The following is a 13967-nucleotide window of genomic DNA, read 5'->3' as shown; positions in this document are numbered from 1 at the left end:
AATAGCACAAGTGCTGCAAATCGTGCACGGGATTCTTTTCATTTGTTTTTTTTTTGGTTTAATGTAAAAAGGTAATCCAACAAAAAATATATGTATATATCTGTATCGCATATCGTATATATCGTTTAATTCTAAGTACATTCAAAAATTGTGACAGTACAAATACTTAAAGCATTCCCATTACATTTGTTGATACACTTTATAATATAAACGATGCAAAATAGTCGCAACATCCCTGATAAATATTGTTGTTCCGCCCCTTTGATTAGTCAACTAATTCTTGTATATGTCGGCGCATATATTATATGTATATATATATATATGTTTATATATATACTTTTATTCAAACAAAGGCAAACAAAAACACTTAATGATTTCTTTCTTTTGCGTTTTGCAACAAGGACTTGCAATTCATAAGTTGTTGAGATGGTTAATTAATATATAATACAATAAAATAAATATTAAGCATAAAAGTAAAATAAAATTACATTCATTTTGAAAATGTTTTTGCTTTTCTATATATATATGTTTGCGAGTGTGTGTGTGTTGTGTGTATTTGTATTTGTATTTTATCTACTAGAATTTGAATTCTTTACTTTAAAGATTTGTTGTGATTGGATTTAAGTTGTTGTTTTTGTTTTTTTGTTTGTTTGGATTTGTTTTTACGCTAAACACTAAACATTTCGTGTTCTTGTTGGATTTTGCTCATCATTTTCATCAATTTCACTAAACTAATATTTAAAATTTCATTACTTTCACACAATGCACTTAACAATTTCGTCAGAAAAAATCGTATCAAAGAGTCTGCATACGTTTCTATTACAAAATATATATAATCATAATTAATATTCATTTCAACTGCATCTGCTTCTTGCTCTTCTGTTTCTTCATAATCATCATCTAGCCAGATCTCCCAGTTGGCGCCTTAAGTCGAAATCGCATCGTTGAGCAACGCGTTCAGCTCCCGAATGTGCTGGGCCTTGGATCCGGTGGCCGTGGAGGCGCCACAAGCGCGTCCAGTATAGCTGCGGATAGTCAGGATTGCAGCAATATATTAATCAATATTATTTGGCCATTTGAGCACAATCAAAAGTGAATACACATAACATATTTGACTATTTGATTTGATTAGACAACATGCACTTAATATAATATATTTAGCTGATAGTTCAGTTAGTCAGGCATGTGCCATGAAATGAGTTTTAGCCAGTATTAGAAATGATGCGTAAACAAGTATAATGCAGCGTACTTCGATAACCTGGGCCAGAACTAGGATAACCCCCAAGGATAACACAAGCACAGAAGATGTGAACAGGACACCAAAACCCAAACCTTAATAAAAAATATAATGCATGTTGGCGTAATTCATGAATATTCAAATAAAACCTGTTTGGTCTACAAGGAGTTTCCTTTCCATAGGGATCTTAATGTAAGCAGCTGGGATGAAATACGGTCTGTCTATTGGGTTCTCAAAGATTGTATTTTGTAGTGTATATGTATTCGGTGGTGTATGTTTGTTTGTTTTGGTTAAAAGACAAACATTGAACAAACATACAAAACGTAACGTTCTTGGATCAGTAAGGTATACGTACTTGGTTGGGTTCGTAATATCAGTAAAAAAAAAATAAGTAAAAACATACAAAAAATGCGCGTGCGACGAACAGAAATTAAAATGAATTCGAACAAAAATAGTTGCAATAAGATTAGAAAGTTAGATAGTAGGAGGTATTTATAGAGAGAGAGAAAGATTGGGTTAGTTTTGGCTTATGACAAAGTATCGGAGTCGTATAGCGTATGAATTCGATGTGTGGAACCCATACAAATCAACAGACATGCCAAATTGCGCTTGAATGAGAACAACAGAAACAAACAAGAAACGCAAATTGGTAATGTGTTTAAAAATAAAATGCAGTCTCCCAAAAATTGGAGGGGCAGAGACGGAGCAAACATTGAAATGAACAAGATTAATTGGGAGCTGTTCGAATTTAGGCTTCAGATACAGATAGATAGATAGATAGAGAGAGAGAGAGATAGATAGTTGGTTGCGGATTTAGTTAGATCGTAGATAGTTTTAGATTTAGATTTAGATAGTTATAGTTAGGTAGTTAGGTGGGTAGTTCAATTGACGCGCAGATCGAGTATGCAGGTAGTATTACGAGATATCTTTGATTGCTGCCCTCTCACCTAATTTTACGTCCGGTTTTTGTCTTGCGCACGCCCGGCGCGGCCGCATCGCCCGCGGGCCTATTGAAATCGTGACGTACGTTCTTTAAATCGAAATGCTTGGCGGCATTGAACTCGCCCGTGGCGCTTGTCGCCGTTGCAACAGTATCACCTTTATCGCTGGCGAACATGCGACTTAGCCACGGTTTCGATTTTTTGTCGGAGTTAGAATCGGAGTCGGTATCGGATTCATGATTAGTATTATCAGTGGTAGTAGTAGTAGTTGTATTGGAGAAGGTGGATTGTTCATCGCTTTGGCTGTAACAATAACACATACACAGAGAGAGAGAAGAGAGAGAGAGAGAGAGAGAAAGAGAGAGGACAAGTTTTTGGTTTGATTTTGCTTGGTTTTTTTTTTTTTTTTAAATTGGATATTACGTATTTGAATTGCTTTGCCAATTGGTACTTAAACAAACGGATAGGATAAGGATAATTCAAGGAACAAAACATTCTTGATATTCAACAACATCATTAGTTAAGTAACAAATTAACAAAACTAAACGATAATCGTTCGAGATAAATCAAAAATCAAAGATCATTAAAAAGCCATGCAAATTATAACATGTGATACGATGTGTGCGAGTGTGTATCTGTGTGTGAGTGTGTTTGTGTGTGTGCGTTGTCTGGTCGGTTCACATGAAGCCAATTCGCGCAGATGAACTAGTTCGCTTGCGGAACACTTTTGTAATGCAACAATTTTGGATAAGTTTATGAAAATGTCTGCGGGACTCAAACATGCGTCAATTGCCGAGCTGTGTGTGAGTGTGTGTTGTGTATGTGGCATGTTTTGAAAAAGAGATCTAAGACTAAGGCTTTTCCCGGAGAAATAGCGAGCGAGCGACAGACAGAGAGAGAGAGAGAGAGAGAGAGAACGATCGCAAGTAGAAAGACTCTGGGCAGGCTAAGGTTTTTAAAATAAAATTAGTAAAAGCTGGAAAAAAGATTAGCTAAAGCGATGACAGGTGCTGAGTGCGATGAGAGTGAGTTAAATATTAAAAAACAAATGTGATATTAAGGCAAAAACTGGAAACTCAGTAGAGAGAGAGAGAGAACCAAATCAAATACAAAGTGTACCAAAAAAAAAAAAAACGAAGTGCCAGAATGCACATTGAGAAACTTAGAAGAGTGACTAATAAAGATTAGGGTGCATTAAGTGCAGTTGAATTAATATAAATAAACTTAAATCACAGAAAACCAACGAAAAAGAAAAAACTGCAGAGAGCAGCTAACAAATCCAGAGAGAGAAAATATAAACAGAGAGAGAAAGAGAGTAAAGAGATTGCGACTTGTTGTGGCATGGGGCGGATTTCTGTGTTTCTCTTGGTATTGCTTCGATAGACACTTAATGGTCAGCACGCACCTGATATCACGGCTGTGGTTGAGAGCGGTAAGGAAACGCGGCTGCACATAGGTCCAGCAGCCCTGGTTCTTGTGCTCCTCCTGTGCCCAGACAAGCTCGGCGTTCTTGTACAGATTTGCCTGCTCCTTGACCAGATCGAAGGGGAACGGCGACACCTGCAAATGTTTAAAATGCATTTAGATGCAAAGTGATAAAGAACTTAATGAGAGACGCACCTGTTCCACGCGCACAATGGCGATCTCCTTCTCCAGCTGCTTCTCGGTACGTGCCTTGGTCAGATCGTAGTAAACGCGACCCGTGCAGAAGACAACCTTCTTCACATTGCTGGCATTGTCAGCAGCTGGTCCGCGGTCGGGTATGATGCGCAGAAACTCGCTGCCCTCGCTCATCTCGCTGAAGGGGCTCTTGGCCTCCGGGTGACGTAGCAGCGACTTGGGCGTGCACAGAATCAATGGCTTGCGGAAGGGCAAGGCGATTTGGCGACGCAAAATGTGATAGTAGTTCGCAGGCGTTGTGCAGTTGGCCACAATCCAGTTGATGTCGTGCAGCTGTCTGATCGCAAACTCATCCGACTCGGGTGGGAAGTAGTCGGGATCATCGGAGCTCATCTGCAGGAAACGCTCGAGGCGACACGACGAATGCTCCGGGCCCATGCCCTCCATGCCATGGGGCAACAGCATGACCAGACCAGATTGACGCACCCATTTCGATTGACCGCTGGAGATGAACTGATCGATAATGGCCTGCGCCGTGTTGCTGAAGTCACCGAATTGCGCCTCCCACAAGACCAAAGCATTGGGATTGGTCATTGAGTAGCCATGCTCGAAGCCCAGCACAGCGTACTCGGACAGCGAGCTGTTCGAGACGGAGTAGGGTGCCTGATCCGGATACATGTGTTGCAGCGAATTGTAGGTGGCCTTGTCCACCAGCTGATGGTGCAGCACATGATGACGATGCGAGAAAGTGCCACGCTCAACATCCTGGCCAGAGAGGCGCACATGGATGCCCTCCTTCAGCAGGGAGCCAAAGGCCATGGCCTCGCCCAAAGCCCAATCGGCGACCTTCTCATCAACCATGGCCTTGCGAGCGGCCAAAACGCGCATGAGACCCCTGCGCGAAAGAGAATAGTTTGTGGATTAGTTGGGTCAAGTTAGCTGCTGCCACGGTTGGCTACTCACTTGTGAATAACGAATTCAGCGGCATTTGGTGGTGGCGAAGAGAAACGGTTGCCAATGTGAATCAGAGTCTCCTCCTTGACACCAGTGGGCGCGACCTTCAGTGGATCCTTGCCTTCAAAGAAGCCAGACCAGGGCGAGTCCAACCAATCCTTGTACTTGACGTGCGTCTCGGTCTTGGCCAACGCAAACGCCTCCTCGCAAATATTCTCGTACTTGGCGGCCACAGATTTGACCTCCTCGCCGGTGACGGTGCCTTCGGCAATCAGTTTATCAGCATACAAATCCAAGCAGTTCTTGTGCTTGCGAATCTTCTGGTACATAAGCGGTTGCGTGAACATCGGCTCGTCGATCTCGTTGTGTCCGTTGCGACGATAGCCAACCAAATCAATGACACAATCCTTGTGGAAGGTGGCACGCCACTCGGCGGCCACCTTGCACACATGCATCACGGCCTCCGGATCGTCAGCATTGACGTGGAAGATGGGCGCATTGACGACACGCGCCACGTCCGTGCAGTAGGGCGAGGAGCGCGAGAAACGTGGATCCGTGGTGAAGCCAATTTGATTGTTGGCCACCACATGGATGGTGCCGTGAGTCGTGTAGTCGGGCAGATCAGACAAGTGCATCGTCTCATAGACAACACCCTGGCCGCAGAAGGCGGCATCTCCATGAATAAGTATGGACATAACCTTCTTGCCCTCCTGATCGCCGCGATAGAATTGTTCGGCGCGTGTCTTGCCCTGGACGACAGGATCCACGGCCTCCAAGTGAGAGGGATTGGCCACAACGGCCAGACGAATATTCTTGTTAGTCACGCGATTCAAGCGTTCAATATATGTGCCCAGATGGTACTTGACATCACCGGAGCCCTAAAACAAAAAGAAGACTTGAAGTTTACCGCTAAATTTTGGTGGGTATTAAGAACTCACATCGTCAGCGGCCTCCAAGCCAGCAAATTGGGTAAAGATTTGATTCAATGGCTTGCGGCAGACATTGGCCAGCGTGTTGAGGCGTCCACGATGTGGCATGCCCATGATGACAGACTCCACGCCCAGCTCGGTGGACACATCAATGATTTCCTTCAAGGCCGGAATCATAATTTCACAACCCTCCAAACCGAAACGCTTCTCCGATGAGTATTTCTTGGCCAAGAAGGCCTCAAAGCCTGTGGCACGTGTCAAACGTGCCAGAATCAGGCGCTTCTCCTCTGGCGTAAAGTTGAGCACGCCCGGCGTCTCGAAACGCTTGCGAATCCAGTTGCACTGCTCCAAGGAGTTGATAAACATGAACTCCACACCAATTTTATTGCAATAAACATTCTCCAGACGGTTCAGAATTTCCCTAAAAGAGAGTTGGGATGGAAAAGTTAATAACTAGTTGCAAGAGCTGGATAATTTGACTTAGGTTGACTTACTTGAGGGGCAAAGAAGCCTCATCGCCTCCAATGAATGTGGTGCTGGGCAACTTGAACTGACGCTCCATGTCCTGCTCGCCTGTTATTTCGGGTTTGGGTGTGTGGTTTTGTTGTAAAGGAAACTATTAGTATTTGTGCTTGGTATGTGGTTTTCGTGAAATGATGCTGATTAGTTTTTGTAAGCGATTTGAAATTCGGAGTGTAATGATTGTGGTCTGTAAATTGTGCACTATATAAATATGAGTACAGATGCGTGCTGATCTGTCTCGCATATAGTATATATATATATATAAATTTACATAGTTCTCTTCTTGTTCTTTGTTCTGAGGGGAATTTTATACACACACACACATATATATGTATCTGAATAACACCAAGGCATGCAATACATTTTGCCTGTTGAATAGTTAATCAACATTTGCTTCGATTATTTCACTTTTATTATCTTTCTGTCAACGACATTTTTAATGTCATGTGTAAATTATAATTTTTTTCTTACAACAAATAGCAAATTGTTTGTGTTTTCTCTTGTTTACTATGCAAATAGCAATTGACGACATGCAATCTAATCGGAAACTCAAGATGGAAAAAGAAAATAAAAACTGAAAACAATAGTTTTGCATGACAATAGGAAAAAAAATAACAACAATGTTTGATAAATTATACAAGACTGTACTCTTCAGTGTATATATATAATTATAATTAATGGATATTTACTTGGTTCTGTATATCGGAGGGGGGTTTTTTTTTTAACATTCAAATTGGGTTTTTTGTTTGATTGTGTGCATGAAAGGTACAAAATGGGGGTTACTAGTACAAAACAAAGTAGTATTGGCGGGTTTTATATACATATATATATATAGTACGAAAAAAACGGAACAAAACACAAGTTAAGAAACCAAAGGACAATGATTTGTTCTGTTGTGGCATGTGTTGGTGGGCGGGTGGGCAGGGGGCGTATACGGCATGCGCCACACCCACTTTTTTGTTTGTTTGTTTGTTTATTAACAACTGCAGCCTCTAAGCTTACTTACCAAAACTGAAATTAGCGTAAATGGATTTCGTCGAGGTGTTGCCAGGCAAATCTGGTGTATTAATTTCGAGTGGGTCGAGGTGAGCAATATTATGTCCTCGAATCTAACGTGTGTGTCAGTATTGTGTGTGGTTGGTGTAGATTGTGTGTTGTGGTTACAAAGTATTACATATTAACAATGTTTTGTTTATGTATATTTTTGTCGTTGTTGTTGTTGTCGTTGTTTAATTTGCACAATACACACATAATACAAGAGAGAGAGAATTTGGATTTGAATTTTAAACGTTGTTTATATGAATTGACGAATTGCGTTTTGATTGCAGTTTTTTTTTTTTTTTTTTTTTTTTTTTTTTTTTTTTTTAGATATATGTATATATATATTTTTTTGGGGACGGGTTAGGAAGCATTTAAATATAAAAATAAATGAAAAAAAAAAAGAAGAAAAATTAATAAGTTTTATAGCATAAACGAAATTAATTAAATTGTATAAAAAACAAATAACAAAAAAGCACAAAGAAAGCAGCATTAGAGCGACAAATAATTGTATAATTGAGATGAGCTTGTTCTTAGTTATGGCCGGGTTTACAGACTGATTAAATAGAACGTTGAAAGCAAGTGGAACAAAACGCTATGGTGCACTAGGAGAACAGTTATAGATATAGATATATAGATATAAGAATTCGTAAAAGCCAAACACCGAGAGTTACTTACACTTATGAGAACGTATTTCAACTAAAGAAAACTCGCTAACTTAAGGTCTAGAAAAGGTAAATGTAAGTCAATAACTATTATTGCCTGCCTGTGCCTCTCATCAACTCCGAATTTCATGTAATATATAAGTATATTATCAAATGGGTGGGTTAAAAAGGCTTCAAAGCGCTAAAACGATTACAATAATTGTATTTTGTTTTTTTTTTTTGGCGTATGCGTGTTGTGTGTAAATGGTATTGGATGGGTGCAACTGAAGGGCGGGGGTGTCTATGTTAAATGTGAACAGGTGTTTTTTTTTTGTTTTTAAAGAGTTTTGCAAAAAAGGAATTTACCAAACAAAAACCCAGAATGCTGCCTGAGCACATCCTCATTAGCGCGACGTGCAAGACCATCCTTGCAAACGGTTTTTTCGCGTGTTAAAATTCCAAGCGGATCCAGATCAGATGCCAAATGACCACGTGACTATATATAGTACATATATATTCATATATATATATATTTATAATTATATATATATATATATAAATAGTTTTGATTATACACACATGTAGAGTATATATTTTTGAATATTAACATGGTTATTATGTTGTTCATGTTTCAGATTAAGATTTAGCTAGCTACCCATTGAGAATCAAAAGATATTGAAAGAAATTAATGCGGTGCAAGGAAATAAAGCAAAGTGAGACAGTTTGCGGCTACATAAACCAGATAGATCATCATATGATAAACAACTGTAGAAACTGTGCTAAATTAATGACAAAACGTAAGAGATTAATGTCCTGAGATCAGCTACTTTTGAAAAAGATGAAGCTACTCATGAATGCCCGAGTACTTAACCTTCCAAACAAACTAATTGTACACATACAAGAAAGAAAAACTACAATGTAAACAATAAACGCATGGCGGAAAGGCGTGGGGCGTGGGGCATGGGGCGTTGGATTGGTACACTAAACATATAAAAACATAAAAAGATTTCTAAGCTACTCGTGTATGATCTGAACTTTTGCTTTTATGGAAAACACAAAAAAGGGGGGCAGCTCTAATGAAACCATAAACATAAGCATTAAATAGAAACCTAAATGAAACAACAAAAAAATAAATATATAACAACATAATGTACGAACGAAACGAACGAAAAGCGCCAACAGATAGTACGCTTTGCGGCTGCAATCTCAACTGTTCAACTCTAATTGGGGCGGGCGGGGAAGCGAGGAAGCGCTATGGACCCAGCAAAAGCATACCTGATAGCTTCGGATGATGGCCTGCACGGCCAGATGATCATCAATGGTCTTGGAGTCGGGCGCAGCGCTGACAGCGCCGCCCAAATTGAAAGCCGACAGCGGCAGCGTGTTCGCCTGCACGGGCGCCAAATTGGGCGGGCTCACGTACGAGTTGCTGCGAAAGTATGCATCCCAGGACTGCAAAACAACACATATATCAATTCAATCAGAATCAAATATTAATATATATAGATATGCATGCATTAGGCAGTTCAACAACCTGGCCGTATAAAGAGTTAAACTTGTTTTGGCAAAGAGTTTCTAAGAATTATTTGACTTCAATTAGTTTTCTGACCTACATGTACCAAAAACGACTAAAAACTTTATCAGCTAGTTTTTTTTTTTTCAAAAGTTTCGAAAGGCCCTTTAAACTGGACCATAAATGATTTGGCCTGGCAAAGTAACAAATGTTACTTTCAATTTAAGCAAAAGGCATTTAAACCTGTTTTTAAGGCCAACAAGCACGTTAAATTAACACTGCAAGGCAATTGAACTGCCCCGTTTTTGTTTTTTAATTAGCTGCGCACTTACGGTATGCACAGAGCTGGGGTCACGCAGCCAGGCATTGTACATCTCCTCCACGTAGGATGCGGTGCTGCCATTGGCGAAAGGCTCGGCGGCCGCCGAATTGTAGGTGCGCACGGCGGCAGCGGCGGTGGCCTTGATCAGCTGTTTGAATAATGAATGCATGCGATTAGTTTGTTATATAAAAACTATATATATATATTCGCTTACCTTTTGACTGCTGTTGCTGCTGAGCAGCCATGTGGCAAAGTTTTTGTGCGCCATGGGCGATAACGCCAGACTGAAGGCCGTGTGTGCTCTATGCATTTTGTAGCTTTACAAAATATAACTGCAAAAGCGAAATAAACAGAATATTAAGTTAAATACATATAGACAATTAAAAGGCAGGCAGTCTGAAAGTATGCCCCGCTCTCTCTCTCTCCCTCTGTGTATCGATAAGCCAATTACAGACTGAGACGTTGATTGTTGACAAATATGTAGCCTAGTGTAAATAGTTGTTGTCGTTGTTGTTGTTGTGTTTGGACAAGTGGCACGCAGTCAAGGCGGAAGACGAGCAGCAACGCCTTCGCTTTTGTAATTGCCTGATAAGATAATGCAGTCGCGTTATACAAGTGACACATACACACACACACACACACACATACGCTAAAGCATATTTTGTTTGCTTTTACGTCATGGCCAGAAAGTCTCAAAATTGATTGCAACTTGTTGCCAACTAACGATGATTATGAAATAAACAAGTTAGCGGGCCAACGATTAGCATAAATATACATGCATACATATGTGTGCATGCAACTCTGTGTGTGTGTGTGTGTGTGTGTGTGTTATCTTTAAGTCTAGCCCAGACGGGGGCAACAATGGAGGCAGCTTCCTTCCCTCCGGCGCAGGCACGTGACCCACGGACTGATCGTTGATGACGTCGGTTGCCGCTCGACGTTTCGCCTTCGCCTTTTTGATAGGTTGCCAAAAACTCATTTGCACAGTGGTGAAATGTGTGTATATCTATATATGCATACATATACCAACTTATATGCATACATATACATATACATACATACATATATATATGCATGTATTGTATATGCTGCTGTAGATTATGGCTTATTTTTGCTTGTTTTTTATTTTGTTTTTATTTTTTTTTTTTTGTGTGTGCTGCGCAATTGTCAGCTTGACTTTTATGATTTCGTATACCTGTATTTGCTCGCACACAATAATCAGAGCTCGTTGCTTTATTTGTCTGGAGTTGATTAAAGCTGAGCAAATCTGATAAACTGAAATATCAGCCCAGACACAATCTAAACTCAAGTCATAAAATATTGTTAAAATTTCTTGAAGGTGCATTGCACACAGTTTAATTAATTCATGAAATTTTGTAGTCTTGATAAGCCAGCCAGCCAGCGCGTGCGTCTGCCAATGTTATCAAATGGCACGCCCTACGCAAAAGGCGTGGCAAGGCACGAAAGAACAGGTCACATGCGCTTATCAGCGACGCGTGGTATGCTGACTGCCGACTCGGGATCTGTGTCTGTGCCTGTGCCTGGGCGAACGCCACGAATTTAATCACTGATCAGCCACTCGAATTTTTCAGCTAATTCTACACACGCACACATACGTACAAGCATATGTATAATATGTGGGTTAAAGAGAAGTACACACATACTCACACACACATGTATGGAAACCGGTTTGGAGCAACGGTCACTAAACGCTTGTCATACATGTGAAGGGTGAAGTAGGGGGGGGGGGGGGGGGGGGGGGGGGTGTATTTGAAAGTGCAGCGATTACAACAGCAACAAATTGAACAATTCAATTTAATTAGTTGGCCGTCGGCAGCATAGCTGCGTCTCTTTCTAGCATTTGGCTGTCTGCGTTTGCGTTTGTGTTTGTGCCGTTATTTATCTGTTTGCTTCTTTTGCCTTATTTTTCTCACAAACTGTTTTTCTTTTTTTTTTTCTCTCTTTGCAATTATTTTTCTGCCCCGCAAACAACGTCGACGTCGGCGCTTTGGTTACGAAAACAGATTACATAAGTGCAAAAAATAAAATAAAGAAAAGAAAAAACACATAAAAACTCGCGTGAGAGTTGGGCCAGCATTATAGAATTCTGTCATCATTTTTTTAATGATAGCGTAACAATATACATTTTTGCCCATTAAGATTATTTTTTCTGTTTTTAATGACAATTTAATGCCACATTTCCGATTGGCAATTGCCGCACGAGGGCTTTCAATGTGTTTGCTTGGAATTTTACAAATATTTTCGTATTACTGCACTTTTCTGCACTTTTCCCATAAACTGTGCATAACTTAAATAAGTTGCCTTTGGAAAAACGAACCGAATATATGTGCTCGTCACGTCGTATCTTACAGATACGCTGCCAAACGGTTTGTTCGTGTTGAGTGCTACGCGTCGACTGAACGTTGCGGCGCAGAGCACCCGAAAGATTACCCGACCCCAAACGGTCGTACGTTCAGAGTAGAAAATATAAAAAATACACAAAACAATACACACATCTTTTCATTCTTTTTTTTTTTTTAGAAATCGAATTGGTTTTGTTGTTGTTTTTGTTTCGTTTACGTTTAACGAAACGTTGAAAAACAAAATGTGTGATAAAAAGGCACATGACAACGCACAATATACATTGTGCTGAGACACTTGGCTAGATAAAAAACACGTACGTACATGCGTGTGTGTGTGTGTGTGTGCGAGCTGAGCAAAAGGGGCCAAGCGCATACTGATAACAATCACTTATCGTACGTTATGCGCTTATCACTTATTTTACAGACGTGCCTGCTTGTGTATGTCTGTGTGTATTTAGGCTACATTTTTGGCTGGAAATTTCATTTACAGCTATTTCAAAGTCCGTTCTATGATCAAATAAAATTTGGCAGTGTTCGTCATTGCTTTTTAAATTTGCCGCCCACACAGTGAGTGTGAAAGAGACAGGAGAGCTTTCAATTATGCAGGCATATGACTCAGTACAGGTTATACACACATTCATACTCAAGCATATATTGCGGGACTTGCTAATCAATATCAATTTCAAGTTCAAACACGCGCAATTTATCAGCTGCTCTATTGGAAATGGGCAAAAATTCCAATTAGCCAAGACACGAACCAGTTGGGTAGGCCAACTGCAGCTGCAGCCGCATGTGGAGACTAGACGAGCCCCCAAATGCCGCAGAAAAACTGTGCTGTGGAGACTACAAAAGAAGAAATCGAAAATGCAAAAACAACTTCAGTTGAAGTGGACGACACACATTCACACACACACACACACATGCAAACAAGCATTTGTAGTTTGGAAGACCGCGTGCGTTCATTGAGTAGCAACAACTAGAGTTGAGTCTGTGACTTGGCTGTGACTAGTCACTTTATTGGGAGCGATACCTGTTGCTCAATAAACAGTGACAGCTAGAGAATATCACAGCATTGTTGCGCATCTCGGACTTAGGGGAACTTTCGGAATACAAAAATGCTGGCAATGCGGCCGCTCTTTACGCAGAAACGAAGCAACAACAACAACAACAACGAACGCAAGCGCTGATGTTGTATGATTCACGGGCACAAAAAGCACACGCGGCACTGGGCAAAACGCAGAATTGCGTCATCATTGCAATATTCACATTTACTAAAGCATGTGACGTAGTGTGGCCGGCAGCCGCAGACGACGCAACTTTAATGAATTGAGAAATTTCACTTTTCTAGATTTCAGGCAAGCGCAGGCGCATTAAGCAGACGCCCACTTGCATTATATAAGCCATCAAATTGAGGGCCAAGGAAAATTGTTATTTAAGCTGCAACATTGCACTTGAAATTGCGTGTTTTTCTTTCGTTTTCACTGGGTTAACGCGTTTACAGCAAATAACTTTTAAAGTAGTTGTAGTTTTACAGTTATTCCACGAATTTGACCTCAATTGGAAGATGGCCATATTTGAATCATAATTGAAAATGTACTTAAGGCACCTGATATATGTAACAGTAATACAACTATGCTAATGTATTGTATTGTATATATCACTAGTTATTTACACTTTGTTCATAAATAAAATTATTACTTTTTTCGTGCGCTCCAACTCCAAACTCGCGTTCCAACTCGCGGCCCAAAGTGACCGTAAGCAGTTTATATGAATTATACCGCATGCAAATTTATCGATTTAATACTAGAAAAACGGCCACACTGTACATGCTTTGAATAGTTGGCGCACTTTGTCTAAGTTTTACTGCTAAACAAACGCTTTAAA

At 40.4% G+C, this 13967-nt stretch overlaps 1 protein-coding gene across 5 annotated transcripts; it reads right to left on the bottom strand.

Moving 5' to 3' along the window:
* Positions 1–549: 549 nt before the first annotated feature.
* On the bottom strand, positions 550–13848 carry LOC115769884 (2-oxoglutarate dehydrogenase, mitochondrial). 5 transcript variants are annotated; one of them, XM_030714890.1, is made up of 12 exons: positions 13782–13848; positions 9935–10052; positions 9731–9868; positions 9161–9337; positions 8252–8381; positions 6176–6254; positions 5691–6102; positions 4762–5630; positions 3799–4693; positions 3584–3738; positions 2185–2481; positions 550–1025 (listed from the first exon to the last, which is right to left on the bottom strand). In XM_030714890.1, the coding sequence occupies exons 2-12, from the start codon at positions 10028–10030 to the stop codon at positions 926–928; spliced, it is 3348 nt and encodes a 1115-aa protein (XP_030570750.1). In that variant the 5' UTR covers positions 10031–10052; positions 13782–13848; the 3' UTR covers positions 550–925. The 5 variants fall into 5 exon arrangements, with proteins under 5 accessions (XP_030570750.1, XP_030570749.1, XP_030570751.1 ...); XM_030714889.1 differs by lacking the exon at positions 13782–13848 and adding an exon at positions 12059–12138; XM_030714891.1 differs by lacking the exons at positions 8252–8381; positions 13782–13848 and adding exons at positions 7210–7312; positions 12059–12138.
* Between the last annotated feature and the right edge of the window lie 119 nt (positions 13849–13967).

The sequence above is a fragment of the Drosophila novamexicana genome, unplaced genomic scaffold (genome assembly GCF_003285875.2).
Source record: "Drosophila novamexicana strain 15010-1031.04,08,12 unplaced genomic scaffold, DnovRS2.1 tig00004554-arrow-pilon, whole genome shotgun sequence".
NCBI lineage: Eukaryota > Metazoa > Arthropoda > Insecta > Diptera > Drosophilidae > Drosophila > Drosophila novamexicana.
The sequence above is the reverse complement of the archived record's forward strand: the minus strand, read 5'-3'. Positions and strand labels throughout refer to the sequence as shown.

Bases quoted from the DNA above. Each gene is read 5' to 3' on its own strand.
- LOC115769884 (XM_030714890.1), bottom strand. From the start codon at position 10,030: ATGCATAGAGCACACACGGCCTTCAGTCTGGCGTTATCGCCCATGGCG. The intron at 4,694-4,761 runs GTGAGTAGCCAA...TCTTTCGCGCAG, and splicing joins GCTGAATTCGTTATTCACAA to GGGTCTCATGCGCGTTTTGG. The intron at 3,739-3,798 runs GTGCGTCTCTCA...AAACATTTGCAG, and splicing joins CCATTGTGCGCGTGGAACAG to GTGTCGCCGTTCCCCTTCGA.